General features: G+C 30.6%; 2 protein-coding genes across 8 annotated transcripts in view; both read left to right on the forward strand.

Annotated features, from left to right (window-relative positions):
• Window positions 1-13,324, forward strand: part of LOC112461107 (reticulon-1-A) — a 69,809-nt gene extending 56,485 nt beyond the window's left edge. For all 6 annotated transcript variants that reach the window (XM_025026192.1, XM_025026191.1, XM_025026193.1 and 3 more), the window contains 4 exons: window positions 9,725-9,932; window positions 10,906-11,114; window positions 11,231-11,336; window positions 11,774-13,324. In XM_025026192.1, coding sequence (XP_024881960.1) covers window positions 9,725-9,932; window positions 10,906-11,114; window positions 11,231-11,336; window positions 11,774-11,828 — 578 coding nt within the window. In that variant the 3' untranslated portion in view covers window positions 11,829-13,324. The remainder of the gene's footprint in view (window positions 1-9,724; window positions 9,933-10,905; window positions 11,115-11,230; window positions 11,337-11,773) is intronic.
• A 1,525-nt stretch (window positions 13,325-14,849) lies between these two features.
• The window catches only part of LOC112461106 (glycogen phosphorylase), a 51,287-nt gene continuing 44,261 nt past the window's right edge, over window positions 14,850-21,875 (forward strand). Inside the window, exon 1 of one of the 2 annotated variants that reach the window (XM_025026190.1) lies at window positions 14,850-15,111. In XM_025026190.1, coding sequence (XP_024881958.1) covers window positions 14,869-15,111 — 243 coding nt within the window. In that variant the 5' untranslated portion in view covers window positions 14,850-14,868. The remainder of the gene's footprint in view (window positions 15,112-21,875) is intronic. The other variant, XM_025026189.1, reaches the window with a different exon arrangement.

Below are 21,875 nucleotides of genomic sequence, written 5' to 3' on the forward strand. Positions count from 1 at the left end.
ATATATATATATATATATATATATATATATATATATATATATATATAATTACAAATAATGTTTATAAATAAGGCAAAGTCATAATAAGTTATAAAATGTGTATAAAAAGTTTATTAAAGTATAAGAAATGATAAACAAATTATAAGACTGGAAGATTTTGAAAAGAAAATAGACGAACGATAGATGCATTAAAGGTTATTGTTGTATGATCCAAAAAAATAAGGAAAAAGAACACATAGGAGATTTCGTTTTTTTTCTTTTTCTAAAAAAATTTATACATAAAATTTTTACATTTAATAATAAAATACCGTAATATATCCCAAACAGTTAGGTATAATTACAAGATATCAAGCTAAACAAAGAATACGAGAGGTATACACTTGTATTTTGCTGTATTCCATCCTTTATTATCATGAAATATGTATCATGAAATAACTACTAAACCTTTTACATTCCCTACAGTAATCATTTTACGTAGGTTGTAATATATGATCGCACTACTTACTATATTGAGAAATCAATTTAACTCACGACGGTTTCGTTAATTAAGTAACAGTAAAGAACTGAAATTACAACACAATACTAATACGGCATAAAGGACACATGAAGGCATAATACTAATATGATATAACAGAGTTATTGCGAGCAAATTACCTTCATTCCTTCTATTTTTTCTGACTTCTGCGGCATAAATCCCTGCGCGGCGTAAATACCAGAGTTACCATACTTTAATTACATTTGATATTAGAGCTCAATAACAAATGAAATAATGAAAATATAAATCTAATATACAGAGATATAATTTATTGAAATAGTTTATTGAAAATTTCAGTAAAAAGAAATTATACAATTATTATAAAGAAAATTAAGGTATAAAAATATTTGTTTTATAAAAATAATGTTATTTTTTATTTATAATGAACAGTCAAAACAGTTTGTTTTAAAAATGTATATGTCTAATTACCTTTATAATTTTTATTATACATTACTATATGATAATCACACATAATTAAATATATTTTTTTATTGTATACAAAATCTATTAATTTTTAGGACAAAAAGTGTATATATTTATATTTTTTATATGTTTTATGTAATATATAATTCTTTTTTTTTTTTGTAACGTTTAAAGTTTCTTAGCCTAGTCAATAGAGACATTTAAATGGAATTAATTCCGGGAAGTGATTTTTTTTTACTGTTTCGGAGGGTCATGGGTAGTATAAAACCGGGTTTTCGGGATTCTAACTTTGGAGCGTTAGCCGCCATTTTTATTAGAAGGGTGGTTTTGTAAATATCTTGCTTATTTTCAACTTTAGAGTGAAAATGGTAATAACCAAACTTGTAGAAAATTTAATACTTTACAATTTTGGTCCTTATCATTTTTCACGTAGGATCGATATTTTGGTCTTAGACTCGAAAGTGGGGGGTAAAATTTTTTTATTTTTTTTTATTTTTTGAATTTACTTGGTATAATGAAAAACATCTTTTCCACACCACCACAGGGGTAGAGTTTATGGCGCGTTTATTCAAAAAATAAAGAAATTTTTATTTGAGATTAGCTACAAGAATATGCATTGAAAAATAGGGGTTTTCATTTAAGAAATTAAAGGTGTCGTTTACGTGAGCTTTAAACGACCATCCAAGGTCAAACCAATGGCACCATCTTATGTCCCCCTTCGAGCCAAACAACTTTTGTTCGAAAAGTTTTTCCGTATGTTTCATAGTTTTCGAGATATTTGCCTGTCTCTTTTAAAATGGGCTCTATATATATATATATATATATATATATATATATATATATGTGTGTATATAAGGAAAATTGTAAGTAATTTCTTATTGCTGATATTATAGTATAATCCAATTTCTCACTACAATGAGACGCCATCAGAAATTTTAAATACTGTTTAAATTAATAAAAATCTTAATTGTATTTTATAGTTAGTCTCTTTCTAACACAATGCTTTGGAATCATTAAGATTTTTCATATAAAGTATAGAGTCTATTCTATTCGTGAACACAGCCGATGCAGCCGTTCAAATGGCAGCTTAGTCCTGTCTTTTTCTTTCCGTTGGATGACGCACAGCGTATATAAATCCGAGGGGGGAACTCTCGTACGTATGCGAATCGATAATGCGGCGCCATACATGATGTCGCGTCAACCTGTAATGCATAATTCTGTACTATGTACTATAATGAACGGACACGACGGTCACGAGAACTGAGTAAATGCGTTTCGCTTCTTATCGCAGTCACAGCTATATATAGCTATATTCTAGTCTATCTTCTGGAAATCGAAATTTTATTTCTATCTTCTAACACGAGAGATAAGTGCCCCAAATACACCGAAAGTTGCAAAGATGATTTTGTAGGAGAGCTACTCGGAGAACCCGTACCACATAGATCCGCAATGCGGTAAAATATCGTTTTACCACTTTCTCGCATTCAATGTACTTGTATTCAAATTTTACACGGTTGATTAACAGCTTCTATTTTCCATTTTACGAATAATGAATAAAATTTAGCTTTCTATATCTTATTATGATTATTATAAATTAGAGAAAAATTAAAAATCTAAATAAAAACTTTTCGATTTTTTAAAACTTATTGTGAACGTGAATAAATAACTCTCATATAAATATTATTACACGGTTGGAAAATTTGTATTAAATATAACATAAATCACGTGTCCCAAAATCACGGTCCACTCAAATTTTTGTGTTAATTTAACATAATACAGATGTGTTACATGATAACACCGATACTATGTTTGAAAAGAAATGTAATACCGGGTACTCACAAAGATCGTACAACGTGCAATGCAACGGTTGCTACAACTAGTGAGTACGTCTTATTCCGGAACGAACACATTGTGAAAAAATAGCCGGTTCTAATAGTGAATATCCGGCATGATGTTTTGATCGTAATTTGAAGTTAATTGTGTGTACAATTAACATAACTTTTATGTTGAATCGTATCTATATATTGAATCATCCCCACTTTTGTTATAGAGTAAAATCAACACCTTTTTCTGTAAATTTTAACACATTTAATAAATACGTTCAAAAATTGTGTTACTTTAACACATTTTTTAAATTATTTTAATAATTTTACATTTTAATATTTGTTAAGTTCAATTGACATAGCAGATATATGTTAAATCTACACATTTATATGTTGATTACTTTATAAAAAGCTTTAACCAGCAGATTTTTTCACAAAGTACAAAAATTTTTCAACAGCGTAGTATAAAAATTATTAGTATGAAATAACATGCATATAGACACATTAGAAAATATAATGTTATGATATCATACGGTGTGAAGCAATACAGGTGACAATATCTCATGAACGATTACTAAAAATCTTACTTTATTGCACATTATTGAATTCGTAATAAAATATCTAATAAAACTATAATAAAAAAAGATACATTATTCCGTTAAAAAAATAATTGTCAAAAACAGTTAAAACTTTTAAATAAATTAAAATTTTTGTTTATTAAGTTGTTATATGTATGTACCTACATGTAGATCTTTTTATAAAAATAAATAATTTTTATTTAAAAAAAAAAATTCTCTTATAATTCTATTACTTCAAAATAACTGTATGTATACAATTAAACACCAAACATTGAATGCATGTACGGTATTATATAGGTATAAAAATATGTATGGAATTATGAAACAGTCTATAGGGAGGGGTAAAAATTATAGTGGTGTAAGTCAAATTTTTAAAAATATTTTCTCGTGTGCATAGATGCAATCTGTACAATATATAAATTGCATCTATGCACATAAAAAAATATTTTTAAAAATTTGACACACCACTATGGTTTTTACCTCTCCATATATGTATTATATATTGGACTATTTTGAAAAAAAAGTATTTAAAATCAAAAGACAACAATATTATGCATGCAGCCAATTTTAATATCATGTGTTTTTCGAAATATTAACGTCATTTTTATTGACGTCATATTTTCTGGATAAAACTGATGTTTTTTTTTTCACATATTTAAATCACATATTTGATTACACATTTATAATTATTTTGTATATAAAGTAATTTTGTATTTAAAAAAATAGAGTCAACAGAATATATTATTTTGTGAAATATTCTATACTTTACTTTGTACGACGTAATATATAAGAAAACTTTTGTAAAATTTCTAAAAGACCTACACGCACACAACCATATGCATGGAGTATATAAATATGTAAATATCACATGCATAAAAAACAAATAATTATAGACATTAACGCTTGCTTGATATATTATTAGCTCGACAAATAAAGGTCGATGGTAAATATCAAAAGATGTAATCAAGGCGTACAAATAATGAGCTATTATACATATATATTATACATATATATACTGAACCGAATGCTTTCATTAATTCATCGGAAAATATTAAACGATTATACGTGCTCCTGAATTCATTCTATTTATTTTGAGACACCACATACAAGACAGACTGGAAACGTGCGCTATCAATTAATAAACTTAATGGTTATTTAATTTTCAACGTTGATAATATAATAAGGATTAGTCGTTTTATATCAGGAATATCAACGCGAAGTTATTCGATCTAATCAGAATATTTTAACTGTATTAAAATTTCATGCAGATTCATTAGGCACACTGTTTAATTCTGTCTCTTCATAAGCTTCGCATGAGAATTCAAGAACTTTTCCAAAGAAAATTTAAGAACTTTCGCAAATTGCTAACAGTGAGGAAACTGTTAGCAATTTGTAAGTAGATTCTCAATAGGCGCAAAATCTTAATAGTATGCTAGCAGTTTTGCCAACAGATTTGAACAGAGTATTGCGGCAAATTGATGTCAACTACGTTTGTATTTAATTCGCTCTACTAGCAGATCCTGTCGACATAATCTAGAATATATCACTTATGGTAAATGAAATGGATTCTGTTCGGTTATTGCAGTCAATTTGCCATCATATTCTGTTATAGAATATGATAAAATGTATGGTAGATAGTTTGCACTAAATCTGTTTTTGACAAATTCGGCTACTTAAGTTGGTAGCACTGATAATGAGACACTCTGCTGCTTTACAAACATAACACATGGCGATATCGACGAATATCGAAACTGATGAACAGAACTGACGTCGAATTCTACCATGTATACTTTGGCGGAAACTGTTGCATTTTCACCAATATTCTGACTAACAATAAGAATATTGCAACATTATAAATCTTACAATCTGCAGCTTTTCCGACAGAATTCATAGTAGAATTTATAGTAGAATCCCTTCCGAAACAGAGTCGATCAGAGTCGATCGCTCAAATAGTTACGCCCCTGTTCCACGTTCGTCAGCTTCCTCCCATTCTGTCTTTCCCCCACTTTCTCTTCCTCTCTTCCTCTCTCTCTTCCTTTCCTTTTTTATCAACGAGGCTGTCCTCTCGCGTGGTCGGGTCCTGAATAATGCTGGAACAGTCGTGAGTGTGATCGCCGATCGCGTAGATACCCTCAGCTCTTTAACGGGAAAGGTCTTTGTGACACTTTATAAGAATGGTGCGAAGGAATGTTCAGAAAGGACAAGTGCAAGTTCTCCCGGAGCGCGGTCCCGGTAAGTTCCGCGTGCCTACGCATCCCTACACGATCCTACGATCGCGGAAGTAGCCAACCCGGCATACTGGCGATCATTGATCCGGGAACATATGGTTAGTAACGTGTAACACTGGTCCTATTCTCCTTTCGTATTTACGATCACGAAAACTTCCCTGCACGCTGTAACTGATATATTCAGCGAAAATTGTATTGTTAATCAAGCCCGCTTTAGATATAACTCTCAACCCATTCCTGTTTATAATTTTATGTCTCTTGTAATGTGTAAAAAATAGAAAAATAAAACAGAACATATACACATACATAAATACATATCAAATACGTATCAAAATATATATATATGAAATTATGAATAGAATGCTGTCCTGTGGGAATTTTCTGACTCTAATTACAAATTAAAAAAGATAGGTTAATATGCTTTAGAGACTATTAAAATTGTTTTGTTTAACGTAAAAAAGATATCAATGATTTTTTTGGGGATTATATTATATATATTTTTGGGATTATATTATATATTTTTTTATTATATATAAATTATTTATTATGTATTATATGTATATTTATATATGTAATTATTTTCTATATAATCGTCTACATATTTAGTCGATTTTGTTAAACTATACTCGAAGTGGAATGAACCAGTTGTCGATAGGAACTCGTTTTAGTTACAACTCACCAAACCGGTTCATATCTGCTAGTAATAGCTACGTTAACATATTATGCATTGTAGTATTAACTGTCAATGTTCAATCTTTTTGTATAGTAGATAATATATAATAGTATATAATACATAATGATAATAATAATAGTATAATATATTCTTTAATATTATTATATAATATTAGGTATTATAATATTATATATTGTGATTATTACTATTATTATTATTCTATATTATAATAATATTGAACAATGATATTTACTGATTATACTTAATAAAATACAAATGTTGTATAAACTTTTGTTATATATCATCTTTTGTAAGGTGTCTTAAAAATTTAAAAACATTTTTTTTAACGACGTTCTTTAGCCAACTTGAATTTTTTTTTTTTTTTTTTTTTATCATTTTTTTTTAATAAAAGAATGCAAAATTTTAAAATTTTTTTTAAAAAAAAAAGAAAATAAGTTTTTCAAGAATTAAACTTTAGGATTTTAAATGGAGTTTAATTTAATAGGATTGAGACTAAATTATAAAAATACGATAGGGGAGACCAGGGCGAAGTCAACCCTATTTTTTCGGTGTCGATTTTTAACAACAAAATAAATCATTTTAGTGAAATATAGTATACCATGGTAAAGAGTGAACCCTTGGCTACAAAATTTAGATAGGCATTTTTGGTCTACGTCGCTTTGTTTAACCGGTATAGAGTAAAAACGACAAAGGTGCAATAATCGAAAAGTCAAAATTCCCGGGGCGGAGTCGTGTCTTCATTCTTGGACTGGATTTTAAATAAAGATACATAATTTTGATCATAAAAAATAATAGAATACACTTTATTCATTGTTTTTTAATAGAAAAATGGAAAGCGGAAATTTCAAGAAATCAATTTTCTTTTTTGCTATCAGTGTCACTGAAACAGTTAAAGCATATAAAAACAGAGTCTGACGAGCGCGCGCACTCGTGTGCCTTACGCCTGCACGAAATGCACTGTTTTTCATCGGCTCTGTTTTCTATTATCTCCGAGCATAATACGCAGCATATATTATTTAGCTTTCTTGACTTTATTTTTCGCCCACTGCTCGTCGAAGGCTGCGGTTCTGATTGCGTGGGATTTTTTTATTTTTGGGGCGGCCTCTCTTTCTCGGCGTAGGTATGGTCGATTTTGTCGTTCTCTTCCTTGTAGCAGATTTCTCATCTTTCTTCCGCTTCGACTCCGCCTGCTCAGTCACCAATTCCTTCATTTGAGGCGAGTCAGTAAGGACCGGCGGTCGTTTTCGTCCTTTACGAGTTGCCTGCCTCGGAGCGGCTTTAGAAAAAACACTCGAATACTTTTAAGAGTTTTAAGTATTTGAGCGTACCATATATTTTCCTGCAGTTGAGAAATACAATGATGCATTTGGAAAATAGAGTGAAACCACCGGGACGAGTCCGCCCCGGTGGCTTGGTCACGACTTCGCCCCGAACTCAAATTTTAGGTTTGGTCGCGGCTTATAAAATAATAGAAATCAATGAAAATAAAAAAACTGCACTGGATTCGTGTTCAGCATGCATTAAGCCCCTTGCACAATGCTAGGCAATAGGCAATAGGAACAGGAAATAACAAAAAAAATCATTAATTACAACCTAAAAAATTCGAATGCTATGATTGGTTGGCAACAGGCAATAGGCACAGAATTTCCAACGTGACAGAAACTCTGTCTATGCCTGCGTTACTGTTTATTCTGCATTTATACATGATTTTTTATTTCTATTCCTTGTTCCTATTGCCTGACATTGTGCAAAGGGGCTTTACTCTTTAGAATCACTTACTTTGAGATTCGGAGATACAATAATACTTAAGATATTACAAACTTTCGACGCAGAAGAAATTTTATTTTTGACCTGCGAGAACACGTTCGCTTCGATAAGAATCACAACATGGCACGTAACTTCACTAACTCCGTTGGTCACGTGGGCACCATAAGCCGCGTTTACAGTATTAATGGCGAGTTTACACAACATACAGATTTCGAGATAATTGCAAAAACGACTCGCCCCGGGGCCGACTTCGCCCCGGTCTCTCTTACTATAAATTGAAAAAAATAACTAAAATAAATAAACTTTTTTAAAAATATAATTATATTAAAATAATTAATTAATTTTAAAGAATCTGTTTAAATGTTTTAAAAATTAATTCTACGTAAAAAATAATTTTTTTTATAGAATATACGTTAATTTTATAGAAGATAAATGTTAAAATTATATTAACAACTTAACCTAATCATTTTATTTTTTTGTGAAACAAACCTGATTTTTATTTATCATATTCTTTAATTTTTATAATAATGTATTACATTTTTATTTATTCACGGCATTTGTAATAAATTGTATTAAAAGAGTTCCACACACACAAATAATAAAATTAAGTTTAAGATACTAAAATTAAAAATTAATTGATATTAATTTCCATTCACATTGTGAACGTTTTTTTATCATGTTTTATCTTATCTACATTTTGGTGTAAGATATTTGATGGTCTAATCAAGTCATCAAACACACTTCACATATCACATATGTTTCTGCGTATTTTTGCATATCGATTATTTTCAAGCGACGTATTTTCTTCGATAACTCACATTGAGACGTATTGATATGAATTACAGATTGCAGAGATTTTATGAGAAAATTCAAAATTACTCAAACATTACAAAACTAAAAGTTTTTTAGTTTCCACATTAGAAAAAATGCGAAGAAACGCGAGTTTCTTTGTTTTTAGATAGATCAATCGGGTTGCTATATCTACAAAAACAAACATATCAAGTAAATACATAAAGTAAATCACACAGTTGTATTCGTAGTCATTATTATTAATTTGTTAAGCTCCAGTTGTTCCATGTTACGTGTGCGAAATTGACTTATTTGCATATAGCGCTGGATATTATCTGTGCAAATATATTTTATGTTTACAGATACACAAAGTACCTGAAGTTACAGATGTATAAAATGTACAAAAAGAATCACATTTGCAGAATTATAATAATCATCAAGTGATTTGGAAGATATCTCGATTGGCAAACATCTTTTTTTAATAAAGATTATAAAACAATCCTTAATATCGTTTTTGAAAGAATATTTGAATGGATTTGTTATCTTTATTGACATATTTGCAGCAAACTTTGACATATTTACGGCAAACTATTTTTTATAAAAAAATTCTATTAACACGAGACTTAAAATTTTATTTAAAATTAATTGGAAACTCTGATAATGCAAACAGCGATGTAAATGTGTCATGGAACTGATACTTATCATTATCAAGAGAACAATTATTTAAACATGAATCATGAACATTCCCATATGAAAAAATACATTCTTAATTTGTCAACAATGTTAAATTGAAAGAAATTAGCGGTTATTATTGTCGGATGAAGTATATTAAGCTAATTTTCTTTCGTTCTTTTTTGTAATGTCCTTTTATTGGTTTCTATTTACAGTGGCAGCTCTGATATACTGGCGCGATCCGAAAAAATCGGGGATCATGTTCGGCACAGTACTAGGCGTGCTCTTGTCATTGGCCTATTTCAGTCTGATTAGCGTGCTGGCTTATATGTCACTTCTCGCTCTTAGCGGAACCATTCTTTTCCGTATTTACAAAACTGTTCTTCAAGCAGTTCAAAAAACTTCGGACGGCCATCCATTCAAGTAAGTATAAAGTAATAAAAAACCTTTTAGGAATACTATGTACATGTTATGGTCAAGCCCGAAACGCGAGCAATCCTAATAGGATTGATTAATCAATTCTGCCGAGCGGCCAAGCGTCTTGTTTCAAAGTTTTGTGATATGAAGTGATTTGCTGATATGTGTATAGACAGTACACAAATATTCCACCTGCGGCAAAGCCTTTCCCCCGCATAAAAAAACTAACTCCCAGCCTATTCCTAGAAACTGCAGCTTTAATCAAGACGCTTGGACATTGCACAGGATTGACCAGTCATTTTGCAGAATTGACCAGTCAATTCTAAGAATGCCGCGTTTGACCATAATATATAAGTATATATCCTTCTGTGTTGTTGATGTTAGGTTGATGAATCTTTAATACACGGTATAGATCACTTTTTATATACGCCATTAATAATCCTAGCAAACACAGAATACACTGAGTGCGTAATTTGCTATCAAATTGCGCACTCGGTGTATTCTGCATGTGTTTGCTGGGATGTAATGTGTTCCTATTTTCTATATAATGGTACTACATATCTAGGTAATTTTTTAAATATTATGAAAAAATAAATATGAGTATGTAGTACATATATAATAATATAAATGTAAATAAAGTAAAAAGTTAATTGCTAAGAGTGAAAATTTGAATACTAATATAGTAGAGTATTCAAATATTTGAATACTATATATACTATAAATAGATATAATAATGTAAAAATAATTAATGTAATATTAAATCCCATATTAACTATTATTAATATACTAATATAAGATATAGTTAATATAATACTAATATTAGTTAATAATACTAATACTAGATAATAATACTATATTAACTTTTGCAAAAAGTTAATATAGTAATATACAAATAATTAAAATGTTGAAACAACCTAATATTGTCTTACGATAATTTCGAATGAACTTTGCTTTAATCAAACCATCATCTGTATTGCAGGGATATTCTTGATCTGGATCTGGCATTACCAGCTGAGAAAGTGCATGAAGTCGCGGATGTTGCGGTTGCACACGCTAATGCTGCCGTTAGCGAGCTGCGTCGACTCTTCCTCGTTGAAGATTTCGTCGACTCTCTCAAGTTTGGCGTTTTGCTATGGTGTCTTACCTACGTGGGTTCTTGGTTTAATGGCATGACTCTCATTATAATTGGTAAATTTCCTTGTTTTTCAGTATTGTTTTATTCAATATTTTATATCTCGCGACTGTACATACATACATACATACGTAGAATCGATTTGACGATTTGATTCTACTTTATTTTTCAGGAGTGGTTGCTCTCTTCACGCTGCCTAAGGTTTACGAAACAAACCAGGATCAGATCGATCAGAATCTGGCCTTGGTGCAGGCGAAGATCAACGAAATTACCGCCAAGTAAGTTGAGTGAAGACTTGCAGTTTATGAGAAACTTTACAAAAAACATCTAAAAAATAAAGCAACAAATTTTTTACTTATTTATTACGCACGAATTTAAAATACATCGCATTATTATGTTAAGCCTTTAGTTAAATTTATTTTATACATACACAGATTTCTTCTAATTCTATATTATAGAAATTTTATATGCTTTTGTGATAAAAATTGAAACTGGTATTATTATGTCTAATTTAAATTCGTAAACAAACGTAATTGATTTTCAACGTTATTATTATACTTTTATAACAATGGAAATGTGACAATCAAAGTAAAGACTATTCTATTTTTATCCAACAAAATTGTGCAAAGAGAAAATAAACGTGTCGTACTTTTTTATCACCTTTCATATCTTTTATCGCAATGTTTCTTAAAAATCAACTACTTGGTTGTTTTAGAGTAAAAGCGGCAATCCCTCTTGGTAAGAAGGCTGAGCCGACGAAGGAAGAATAAAGGAGAGTCACGAGTGGCGATAGTCCAACGGACAACCGAGACAGCAGATATAGAAAAGATTAAGCAAACGAAACAAACGAGAGAAACGTGAAAAGTGAGAGAAGAGTTTGAGAGCGCGCGTGCGAGCAGACCAATACACGACCGAGAGGAGACTTGCATCATATTACGAAGATCGAGTAATCACGCGGGTAGTATAAGCTGTTAGCGGTATCTTTAAGAATCTGTCCGCTGTATTTCCGGAGAAGAATATCAATTTCTCGAGGCAAAACGGTCGGTGAAGCCAAATGGCTGCGCACGCGTACATCGACATTCTAATCACGAGAGCAATTCTTATTGAGGAAGTAAACACCACGAGAGAAAAAAAGGAAAGATAGAGAAATGCCACACTTAGTGATTAATTAATCATTTATTATTACGGTAAAAAAGCGACGGCATGTTTTCAGTCAGCCAACAGCAATGCGCGCGGGGCTGCTCTCGAGAATTGGATCAGCCCTCCGACTCTCCCTTCCCCCCTTTTTCGTCGTACTCTTTGACAAATGTGTTTTACAGTTATCATAAACTTCGTGTTTTTACCTACCCGATGATGTCCTTTGTTTTCCTCTTTGCGAAGAGAAAATGAAAGAGAGAAAGAGAGAGAGAGAGAGAGAGAGAGAGAGAGAGAGAGAGAGAGAGAGAGAGAGAGAGAGAGAGAAAGTGAGCAATAAGGCTGTATGTGATTTATCTTAGTCCCGTGCTTCGTCAAAGCGTCGTATTTCGATTAGCTTGGATCATTGTTTAATGGATCGGGCGCTACTAAAATAATTAAATCGCATTGTAGCGAGGTATAATGAGAAATGGGGGTGTCGAAAGATAGTGATACTTCAAAGATTTAATGGACAGGAATGAGTGACGAATACGAGAGATGTCCAGCACATAAATAGAATCGTTTATCCCTAGCGATAGAGATCTTAAAGTAATTATCTAATTTACAGCGATCCCTCATCATCTCGATGTTTTTAAGTTGTTGTGTTTGGGAGAATTGAATGGGAGAATTTAATGACGAATTAAATCGTGCAGAAACGTATATATTGTATCTGTCTCTCAATAACGTTGACGTTTGCATAATATTATTGCTACTGCATCATTAACTGTAATTATACCGTTATGTACGCACACGCATTTTATATATATATACATCGTATATGCTTCTGCTCGTGTGCGTATGTATATGTGTACAAACACGCATGTGTGTATATGTGAATGAAAAGGACGGTTATCGAAGGAAATGATCCTAAATAATAACACGGCACGAAATATATTTCAACGATAAACAATAAAGATGCAACTTTATATCATAATATCTAATAATTATCGAGAACGCGTGTTTTTATCGGGACCGCTGGCAAAATGTTAAGAATGTGAATTGTAATATGCATATATGCTTCTTCTCGTTTTCATTATTGCATCTGCATCCGCATCCGCATTAATTTATAAATAAATGATATTAAATAATAAAACCGCTGTCCTTTTCTCATTTATCTTTTACGTCTCTTAAGTATATCCCTTTGAGATATTTTGCCCAATGAACATATGCCATGGGTTTTTGAATAAGTTTTAAAATGTCTAATGTGCTAAAACACTATTATATGCACTTAATATGATAAATTTGTAAATTTATAACGGTAAGATTTTCTTTTTAGTTTCGAATACGAGGCATTTTTGCAGATAAGCTTTTTCAAGTCAATTTTAAGTAAAGAATTTATATTTTTCAAAATAAGACTGTACATACATATAGAAAATTATATTTTTCAAAATAATACTACGTATTCGTCACTAATAGTAACTTCTAAAAAAAAACGTTTTTTGTTTGAGTCTAATCCAGAATTATTGTTAATCGAAATTATATTTTTTTCATATTCGAAATTCCTCTTTTCTTCCTTCAAAGTTTTTTTACGAGATAAAATGGATTTTTGAAGTTTAGCATTATTCAATAAGTTAAAAATTATATAATAGTAAACAATCTAGAATGTGAAATTAAATGACTATGGTTTGGTTCAAGCTAGGTACATCACATTGTATTTAAATATTCGAGTTGATTAAAAGTCCAAATCTATTATACATTTTTATTATCCAACATTATAACCATAGGCATGTTATTTTTGACCTATTTTGATATTTAGATTGTTCTATTTGGCTTAAGTTGTGTATTTCTGACTTTTTTTAAATCTGTATTTGTAAAGTTTATAAAAAAATTTTAACACGTTTCCAAAATCCAAAGTACGTTTTATGATGTTTTAAGATAATTGAAAAACATTTTTTAATTTTGTGGAACTGTCGTAAGGACTTTATTATGATGTTTTTAAAACATTTTATGTTTCGATTTATGACTGAAATGGGATGTTTTTAGGGCTGGTATTACACAGTCCAATTATATCTTGCATTCGCAAGATCATCTTAAGTATAATTTCAAGACGCTTGTCGTCATTTCATTGCATGCCCGATAAAAACAGTCACGTTACATCCACGTCGAATCCACGTAATTTCGTCGAATCCACGTAGCAATAACGTGGATCCACGTACTGTTTTTATCGGGTGGTTGGATGGAATCTTAAGGTCACCTAGGCTCTGATCAGACTTAAGACGATTTTGAATAAGATTGGACTATGAATTAAAACGTCTCATGCGAGGTGAAAATTGATTGCAGATATATACGGAAACGCATTAACTAGAAAAAGCTGGAGTTTAATAAAATCTTTTATCAAAAAGATAGAACTAGAGCCTTTAGTAAACTTTTTCATTAAAAGCTGGAGTTTTTGATAAAGTTTTAAGATATCTCCAAATATTTGTTGTCTGGGAAATAAAATGGTTCGAACTTTTGCCGCTGCGAATACGTAACCGTTCGCTCGTGCGCATGTGTCACCTTGGAGCAAGGTGACCACTGCCTTCCCAACTAATAGCGCACATCATTCGCTTTCGGCGAGCCGCCTAGTGCCAGTCGGGTGTGCGTTATCGCTGCAGCTTGTTGTATCACAAGTAACCGAGCCGATTAAATTGAGCCGTCATGTCAATGCCAAACAGCGATCACGAGAAGAGGAAGCAGATATCAGTGCGTGGCATCGTCGATGTCGAAAATGTCGCAAACTTTAAGAAGACCTTTAACAGACATCTTCACTATACCCTGGTGAAGGACCGCAACGTCGCCACGAGCCGCGATTATTACTTCGCCCTCGCTCACAGCGTCAAGGACAATCTCGTGTCACGATGGATTCGCACCCAGCAGCACTATTACGAGAAAGATCCCAAGGTACTTCGCTTGACTCTCGCATAATCACTAAAGTCCGACCGAAGCAATCTTTTTTAATTTCGGCCAAAACCGAAACCGAAAACTGAAACTTTCATGGGAATCTTAAAAAGGCCGTATATGTATACGTGCGTACATATATGTATACGTGCGCACATATACTATACGGGATGTTTTCTAAGTACAAAAAATTGAAGGCAATATTCCTTGGCTTATTTTAAGAAGAAAAAGTCCATTAATATGAACATATGTCCTAAACTGCTTCGTTTTCAAAATAGTCAAAAATTTTTAGATGCGCCAAATACACGCGCCAAATACACACACCAAATTTGAACAAATTATCTCTAAGCATTTTCCAGTTTTTTGAAATTTTCATGTTCTTTCTCTCAACTTTGACACCCTGTATTTTGAAGAACGAAGCAGTTCAGAACACATGTTTATAGGACCTTTTCTTCCTAAAATAATTGAAGGAATATTCCCTTAGTGTACTTACTTAGGAAACACTCTGTATACTTTTTCTTTATAAATGTCATAATTATTAAAACAATAATTACACATATTATCACAATCCTACTATCAATCCTTACAATCTTATCATTACAATCCGTAATATAATGCTATATACTATCCGTATTATAGTATCACAATCATTATTTCAATATTAACAAAATTTTTAAACGTAAAATAAAAATATTTTTTAAACAAGTCTTTGGAAAATCTGTGGAAAATAAACAGTTTTGTCGCTGAAACTCGCTTTCAATTTCAGCCGAAACCGAAACCCGACCAAAATTTCGATTTTTGGCCGAAACTAGCCGAAACCGAAACTGATACCGAATTTTCGGTCGAACTAATAACACTAAAAAAAAAATAGTTGTTTTCAGTAGTTTTTTGGATGCTGAATACGATCTCGTTTACCAAATTGCTTTATCACATCATAATTTTAAAAAATTTGTAATTAAAGTTGCAAAAATGATCTATTTTAGTATATTTTAGCATATAACTCATACGGTATGTGACGTACGTGTTGGAGAAGTTTAATTACAATCAAAATTAAGTATGTTATTAGGATTTTCAGCCTATAAAAAGAAAATTTATTGTGTCAATTATAGTTAAAAAGATATCGATGATTAACGTAGAGGCTATTGCGTCAAAGTTGCGACCATTAAGGATCTATTGAAATATTTTTAATTTATATTATTCAAACTTGAAGGTTTTTCAGGTCGCTGAAAACTAATCTGATGTCAAAGTTGATAAATTAAAAACAGAACCAATGGCGGATATCAAAAGTAAAAATTCGGCCATTATTAATTTTGATATCCGCCATATCAGATCTGTTATTCTTAATTTATCAACTTTGACATCAGATTAGTTTTCAGCGACCTGAAAAACCCTTAAGTTTAAATAACATAATTAAAGAATATTTTATAGATCCTTAACCCTCGGTTTATCTCTTTTTTTGAACACATCTGTCACATGGTCAATATAACTCCAACCAATTTTCAAGCAGCAGTTGTTCAAAAATTAACAGTTTAAGTGGATCTGAAAGAATTCTAGAATTAAGTTTAAACATTGTACAATGTATTCTCATTATAAAAAATTAACTTTTTGAGTGGCATCATAATAAGAAAAACCTTAAAAAATATGTAAATTTTGAAAAAAACAAACAAAATTTTAATTTTTATTTTTAAATGTTTTTTGCTCAAAATTTTGCATAGTACTCTTAAAATATATTACTTTAATAAAAAAATAAAAAAATAATAATAAAAAGTCGGGTTACTTCGACCCCGTGTGACAACCGAGAGTTAATGGTTGTAACTTTGATGCAATAAGCTCTACGTTAATCATCAATATCTCTTTAACCATAATTTACATAACAAATTTCTTTTAAAGACTAAAAGTCCTAACAACATACTTAATTGCTACATGTATAATTAAATTTCTCCAACACGTCACATATTGTATAAGTTACAATATGCCAAAATACGCTAAAACAGCCTATTTTTGCAATTTGTTACTGCAAATTTCTCAAAATTGTAACATGATAGAGCAATTTGGCAAACAAGATCATATATATTTAGCGTCTAAAAAATTATCAGAAACGGTTAGTTTCGTTCTTGTGCTAAAAAAAGTAATTTTTTGTTGAATGGTGTAATCACGTCTTCAAATTGGTACGGTTCCGGCGAATTTGTATTTTGTTGCAATAATCGTACGACAATCGATCTCTTTATTTACTATCTCTCTCTGTTTTTACATCTTCACAATTCGACGATTATCGTAAGATTTTTTGCGTTTAATAGTCGAAAATTAAAAATTCGGAGAATTAGTATTATTTAATATTCGTCCAATGGAAAATAATACCTAAAATTGTGTTTATTCTGCAATTTTTATTTGCTGAAATTATCAGGTAACTTATATATACAAAATAAAAAAGATAACATCTAAATTTATATATTTTTTTTAAACAAAATTTATTTAGGATCAAAGAATAGCTAGGCTTATATGGATTTCAAATAACCTTGAAAATTCGATATTGTTTGCTGCATTTTGCATATCTCAGAAATATTTCGCAACATAGGCGAATGAGAAGTCGTTATAGTTCATAAGTCGACTACAGTTCATTAAGAAAACAAATCGGAGGACACAGCAAAAAATTACACCGGATAATGCGATTATGCGATTTATCAATAATGCGGTAATGTTACGCATGATCTTTCTTATCCGCATATATGTATTGAATTTTTATAAGAATTTAGATAAGGCTGTGTCTTGCATAATAAAGATATAATAATGACTTTGAGTACATACATGCGTATGTATAAAATATACGTTTCTCGATGACCTTATTTTAACCTTTGTATACACAATATGATTAATCAATCGATATGAGGGATGTAAATGTGTATAGGTATAAGAAAAGACGCGGTTTACAATACGCAATTGCAGATTTTTTTTTATGTCCATCTCATTTTATGCAAAAAAATGTTAAAAGTACATGCATAAAGTATTTATTTTATATTACGTCGAGATATACGAGAATCAAATAAAAAATATCTTATTTCTCAAACTATTAATTTTTCAAATAAATTTAATATTTTTATATATACAATGATTAAGAAAATTATATAAAAGGATCATATTATTGCTCAAAAGTTGATGGCAGTATTGACATAAAAAAGTGTTTTATAAAAATTTATTGTATATATCGTGCGGATTTTTCCCCTAAAACTGTGAAACTTTTATTTGAAACATTTTTCTCAAAAACGAGGAACAATTGTGAAATAATCGAGACGACGTATATTAACCTTTTATTGCATAAACTTTTTTTGTACATATATTTTGCTAAATTTTAATATATAGAAGTTTTTGGGGTCGTTGATTGCAAATCTTAAATCGAAATTTAAGAAATCAAAGTTGCAGATCCAATATAGCGGCCATATTTAACAATTATGATTTGTACATAACTAAAATTTTATACGTGATGGTCTTTCAGGCTTTTAATTTCAAATCTGCAGTCAGATCTGCAGAATTTAAAAGTTCAAAATAGCAGATATCCAATATCGAAGAAATATTTGCTATTTTTTAAGGATCGAGGAAAAAGTCTCGTTCTTGGCATGATCAAAAAGTAATGACGACAAGGAATCTCAAATATAAATATTCACTGCAAATGTAAAGTTTCAGCTAAATAAGTAATTTGTAAAATTTTTTAGTTATTTTGATCGCCATATTGGATCTGCTATTTTAAATTTTGAAATTTTGAGCAGATTTAACATTGACCCCAAAAACATTAAAATTTTCAGGCCATGTTTATTACTTTTTCTTTTCAACTGAATTTTTTTAAAGTAAAACCAATTTTGACTAATGCTTTGACGTACTACTCCATCAAGAACCGCGGTTTTTTTGTAGCTTGTTTTGTTAATTACTAAATCCTTTACCCCCAAACCAATTATGGAATGCATAAAAACATGGAAAAACTGCGTAAAGATAGATGTTCCATATATAAGACTATTATAGATATATGAGTATATGGGTTGAAGTTGTTTTCATAAAAAAATATAAATTGAAGTATAAATGTTGTTTAATGTCCTTTATTTTGTTTTTACAAAAAGTGCTTAAAAATTCCTACATAGACCTCAATGCACTTTCGCTCACAAATTAATAAATTGTTTTAAACTTTTTGAAAAATATATATTTGGAGTTTTGTGGATGACATCGACAGCATTAAGTGCCATGGTTGTTCTGAATTGTGGAAGAATATTTTTGTAAAGCATACAGAATAAAGAACATTAAACAATTAACATTTACTTCAATTTATATTATTTTACAAAAGCAACTTTAATACCCTGTAACTCCGAAACGTTTAGATATATGTTTATTAGGCATTTTCGACTTGTTTTTATGTATAATACTAAAGCCGCTGTACCAGTTGGCGCAGAGTGGCAGGGACACCCTGTATATGTATATGTACACATCTATAATACATCTACATATGTATATGTCGCAGCTTTTTTGCAATAAGGCTAATCTGTTTGGAAAACGACGGTACACGTTTGCGCACATTTATTGGCGCACAGTTCGTCAATTTTCTTTTACTTGAAAGTACATCACATGTAAGCGGGGGTGGGGCTCCGCCGCAGATGGAGGAGTCCCTCCCCCACATAAAGAAACTATAATTTAATTCCAAAATCCAAACATATTTCTGAAAACTTGAAATTAAAAATCAGCCTGAGAACGATTGAGAAACGATCTATCTTTCGCAAAACGCCGCCATTTTGCAAACAGGCTAGCCTTATTGCAAAAAGACTGATTTCGCAAAAAAATTGCGACATATACACTTGAAAAAAATCTATTTCAAATTGCTAGTTCGTTTGTTAAAATTGTAGTCGCGTGCGTGTGAGTTATGGAAACTTTTTATATAATTATACAACGTCGCATATTTATTATTATTCAAAAAGAAAGACAGAGCCAGTAATAATAAAATTTCCCCCAATTAGTGCTCGTTTTGCATAAGATGTAGACATAGCTTGTCGTACACAGAGAAATATGGCATATTCTATTTCGAGAAACATTTTCTCACTATATAAACGTGATGTAGTTGCATCATTTTAACTTCACGTTTGCATATTTATTAGTCTGTTACATAAGTGATAGTATTGCAGAGAGCGCGTATTGTTATGTACAATTACATTTTTATTAATAGACATTTAGTGCTGTTATATTAAAAATATAATTACTAACAATTTAATTTAAATGTTACAAGAATAAAACACACTATTTTATAATTTTTTTCTATAAAATCTACAAAAATTTTGAATAAAGTAATGTATTGATCATTGTTTTGTAGATTATAATATCATGTGTAATTATATTTTTTTAGCAAAGTAAACAAGTTACTCACTTTATATAGATTAATAACTTAATTGATGAACTTAATGATGTATACTTTTACTATTAGGTGTACAAACATACAATTACGATTTTTTTATTAAATTTAATGTTTATTGACGAAACATACTGATATAGTTCAATCATGAAGATAATTTCCATTATTTTTCAGTACTTTCCTCCACCTTTTAGGCAAGTTGTAGATTTCGGTTCGATAAAAAACTGATATCTTTACTTACGACGAATTTATTAAGCCATTTTCTCATTTCTTTGACATTTCTAAATTTTAACAAAAAGTCTTTACAAAAGAAAAAAAAACGCTAAGTACAATAACAAAACAAAAAGTATATGTGTTGACTTTGAAAGTATCAGTTGTTTTATAAATTAATTTTGCCCCAAAATAGACATGAGATCAATCCTACAATTAACCAAGTACATAATCTTGTATATTAAATGTTGCTGTCTGAATGTTACAATTTTTCTGATACTTTCTACACATTAAGGGGATCCTATAGTGGCAGTGATTATCGACATTTAGTTAAAAGAAAACTTTTAATTGGCTTTACGGAATTGCAAACTTTTTTTACAGAATTAAAGTAGGGGAGACCGGGGCTAAGCCGACACTATTTTTTCAAAGGCAATTTTTAATATTTAATTAAAATTTTTAGGCAAATTCAATGATATATATTTAAAGAGTGTTTCTTCAGGTACAAAATTGATTCAGGAAGTTTTGCTGTACGTCGCTTTGTTTTGCCGCCAGGAAAGGAAAAGTGACGCGAAGACAAATTTTCGAATTGAAAAATGACGGGGCGAACTCGACACCCCGCCGGGGCAAACTCAACACTTTGTTTGATCGACACAATTTGATCTGGAACTTATTTTTTTATTGTTTAAAAATAAAAATACATTGTTTATCAAATGAAAAGACATTATGTATTAGAAACAAAAAGTCGGAATAAAGTAAACAATTATTTAAAATAATGAGAAAAAAAAGATTAAACTTTTAATTATCTTTTTCTGAACTGTCTGAAAAACAATTTATACACGTAAACTCGCGATCAGATGTGCGCACACATTCGTCATGAGCCATACGGTTGCATAAGATGCATTGTTTGTTATTAGAAGCTAATGAAATGTTTTCCGAACACACGCAACAGATGTTCCTTAAATCGTCATCGAAATCGGACGAAACAGTGACCTTTTTTGCGATAATGTCACTTTAGATTAGTGTCGTCTTTGCCCCGGTGGCGTCGTGTCGACTTAGCCCCGAACGTCGTTTTTTACTTTTGTTACTCCAAAAATATATAAATTTTGAAAATATGCAAAAATTATTATCGGATTCGTATAATAAAGCATTTCCCATCAAAATCACTTAGCGGTAGATT

This window comes from Temnothorax curvispinosus, unplaced genomic scaffold (assembly GCF_003070985.1).
Source record: "Temnothorax curvispinosus isolate PA1 unplaced genomic scaffold, ASM307098v1 QBEX01011081.1, whole genome shotgun sequence".
In the NCBI taxonomy this organism is placed as follows: domain Eukaryota; kingdom Metazoa; phylum Arthropoda; class Insecta; order Hymenoptera; family Formicidae; genus Temnothorax; species Temnothorax curvispinosus.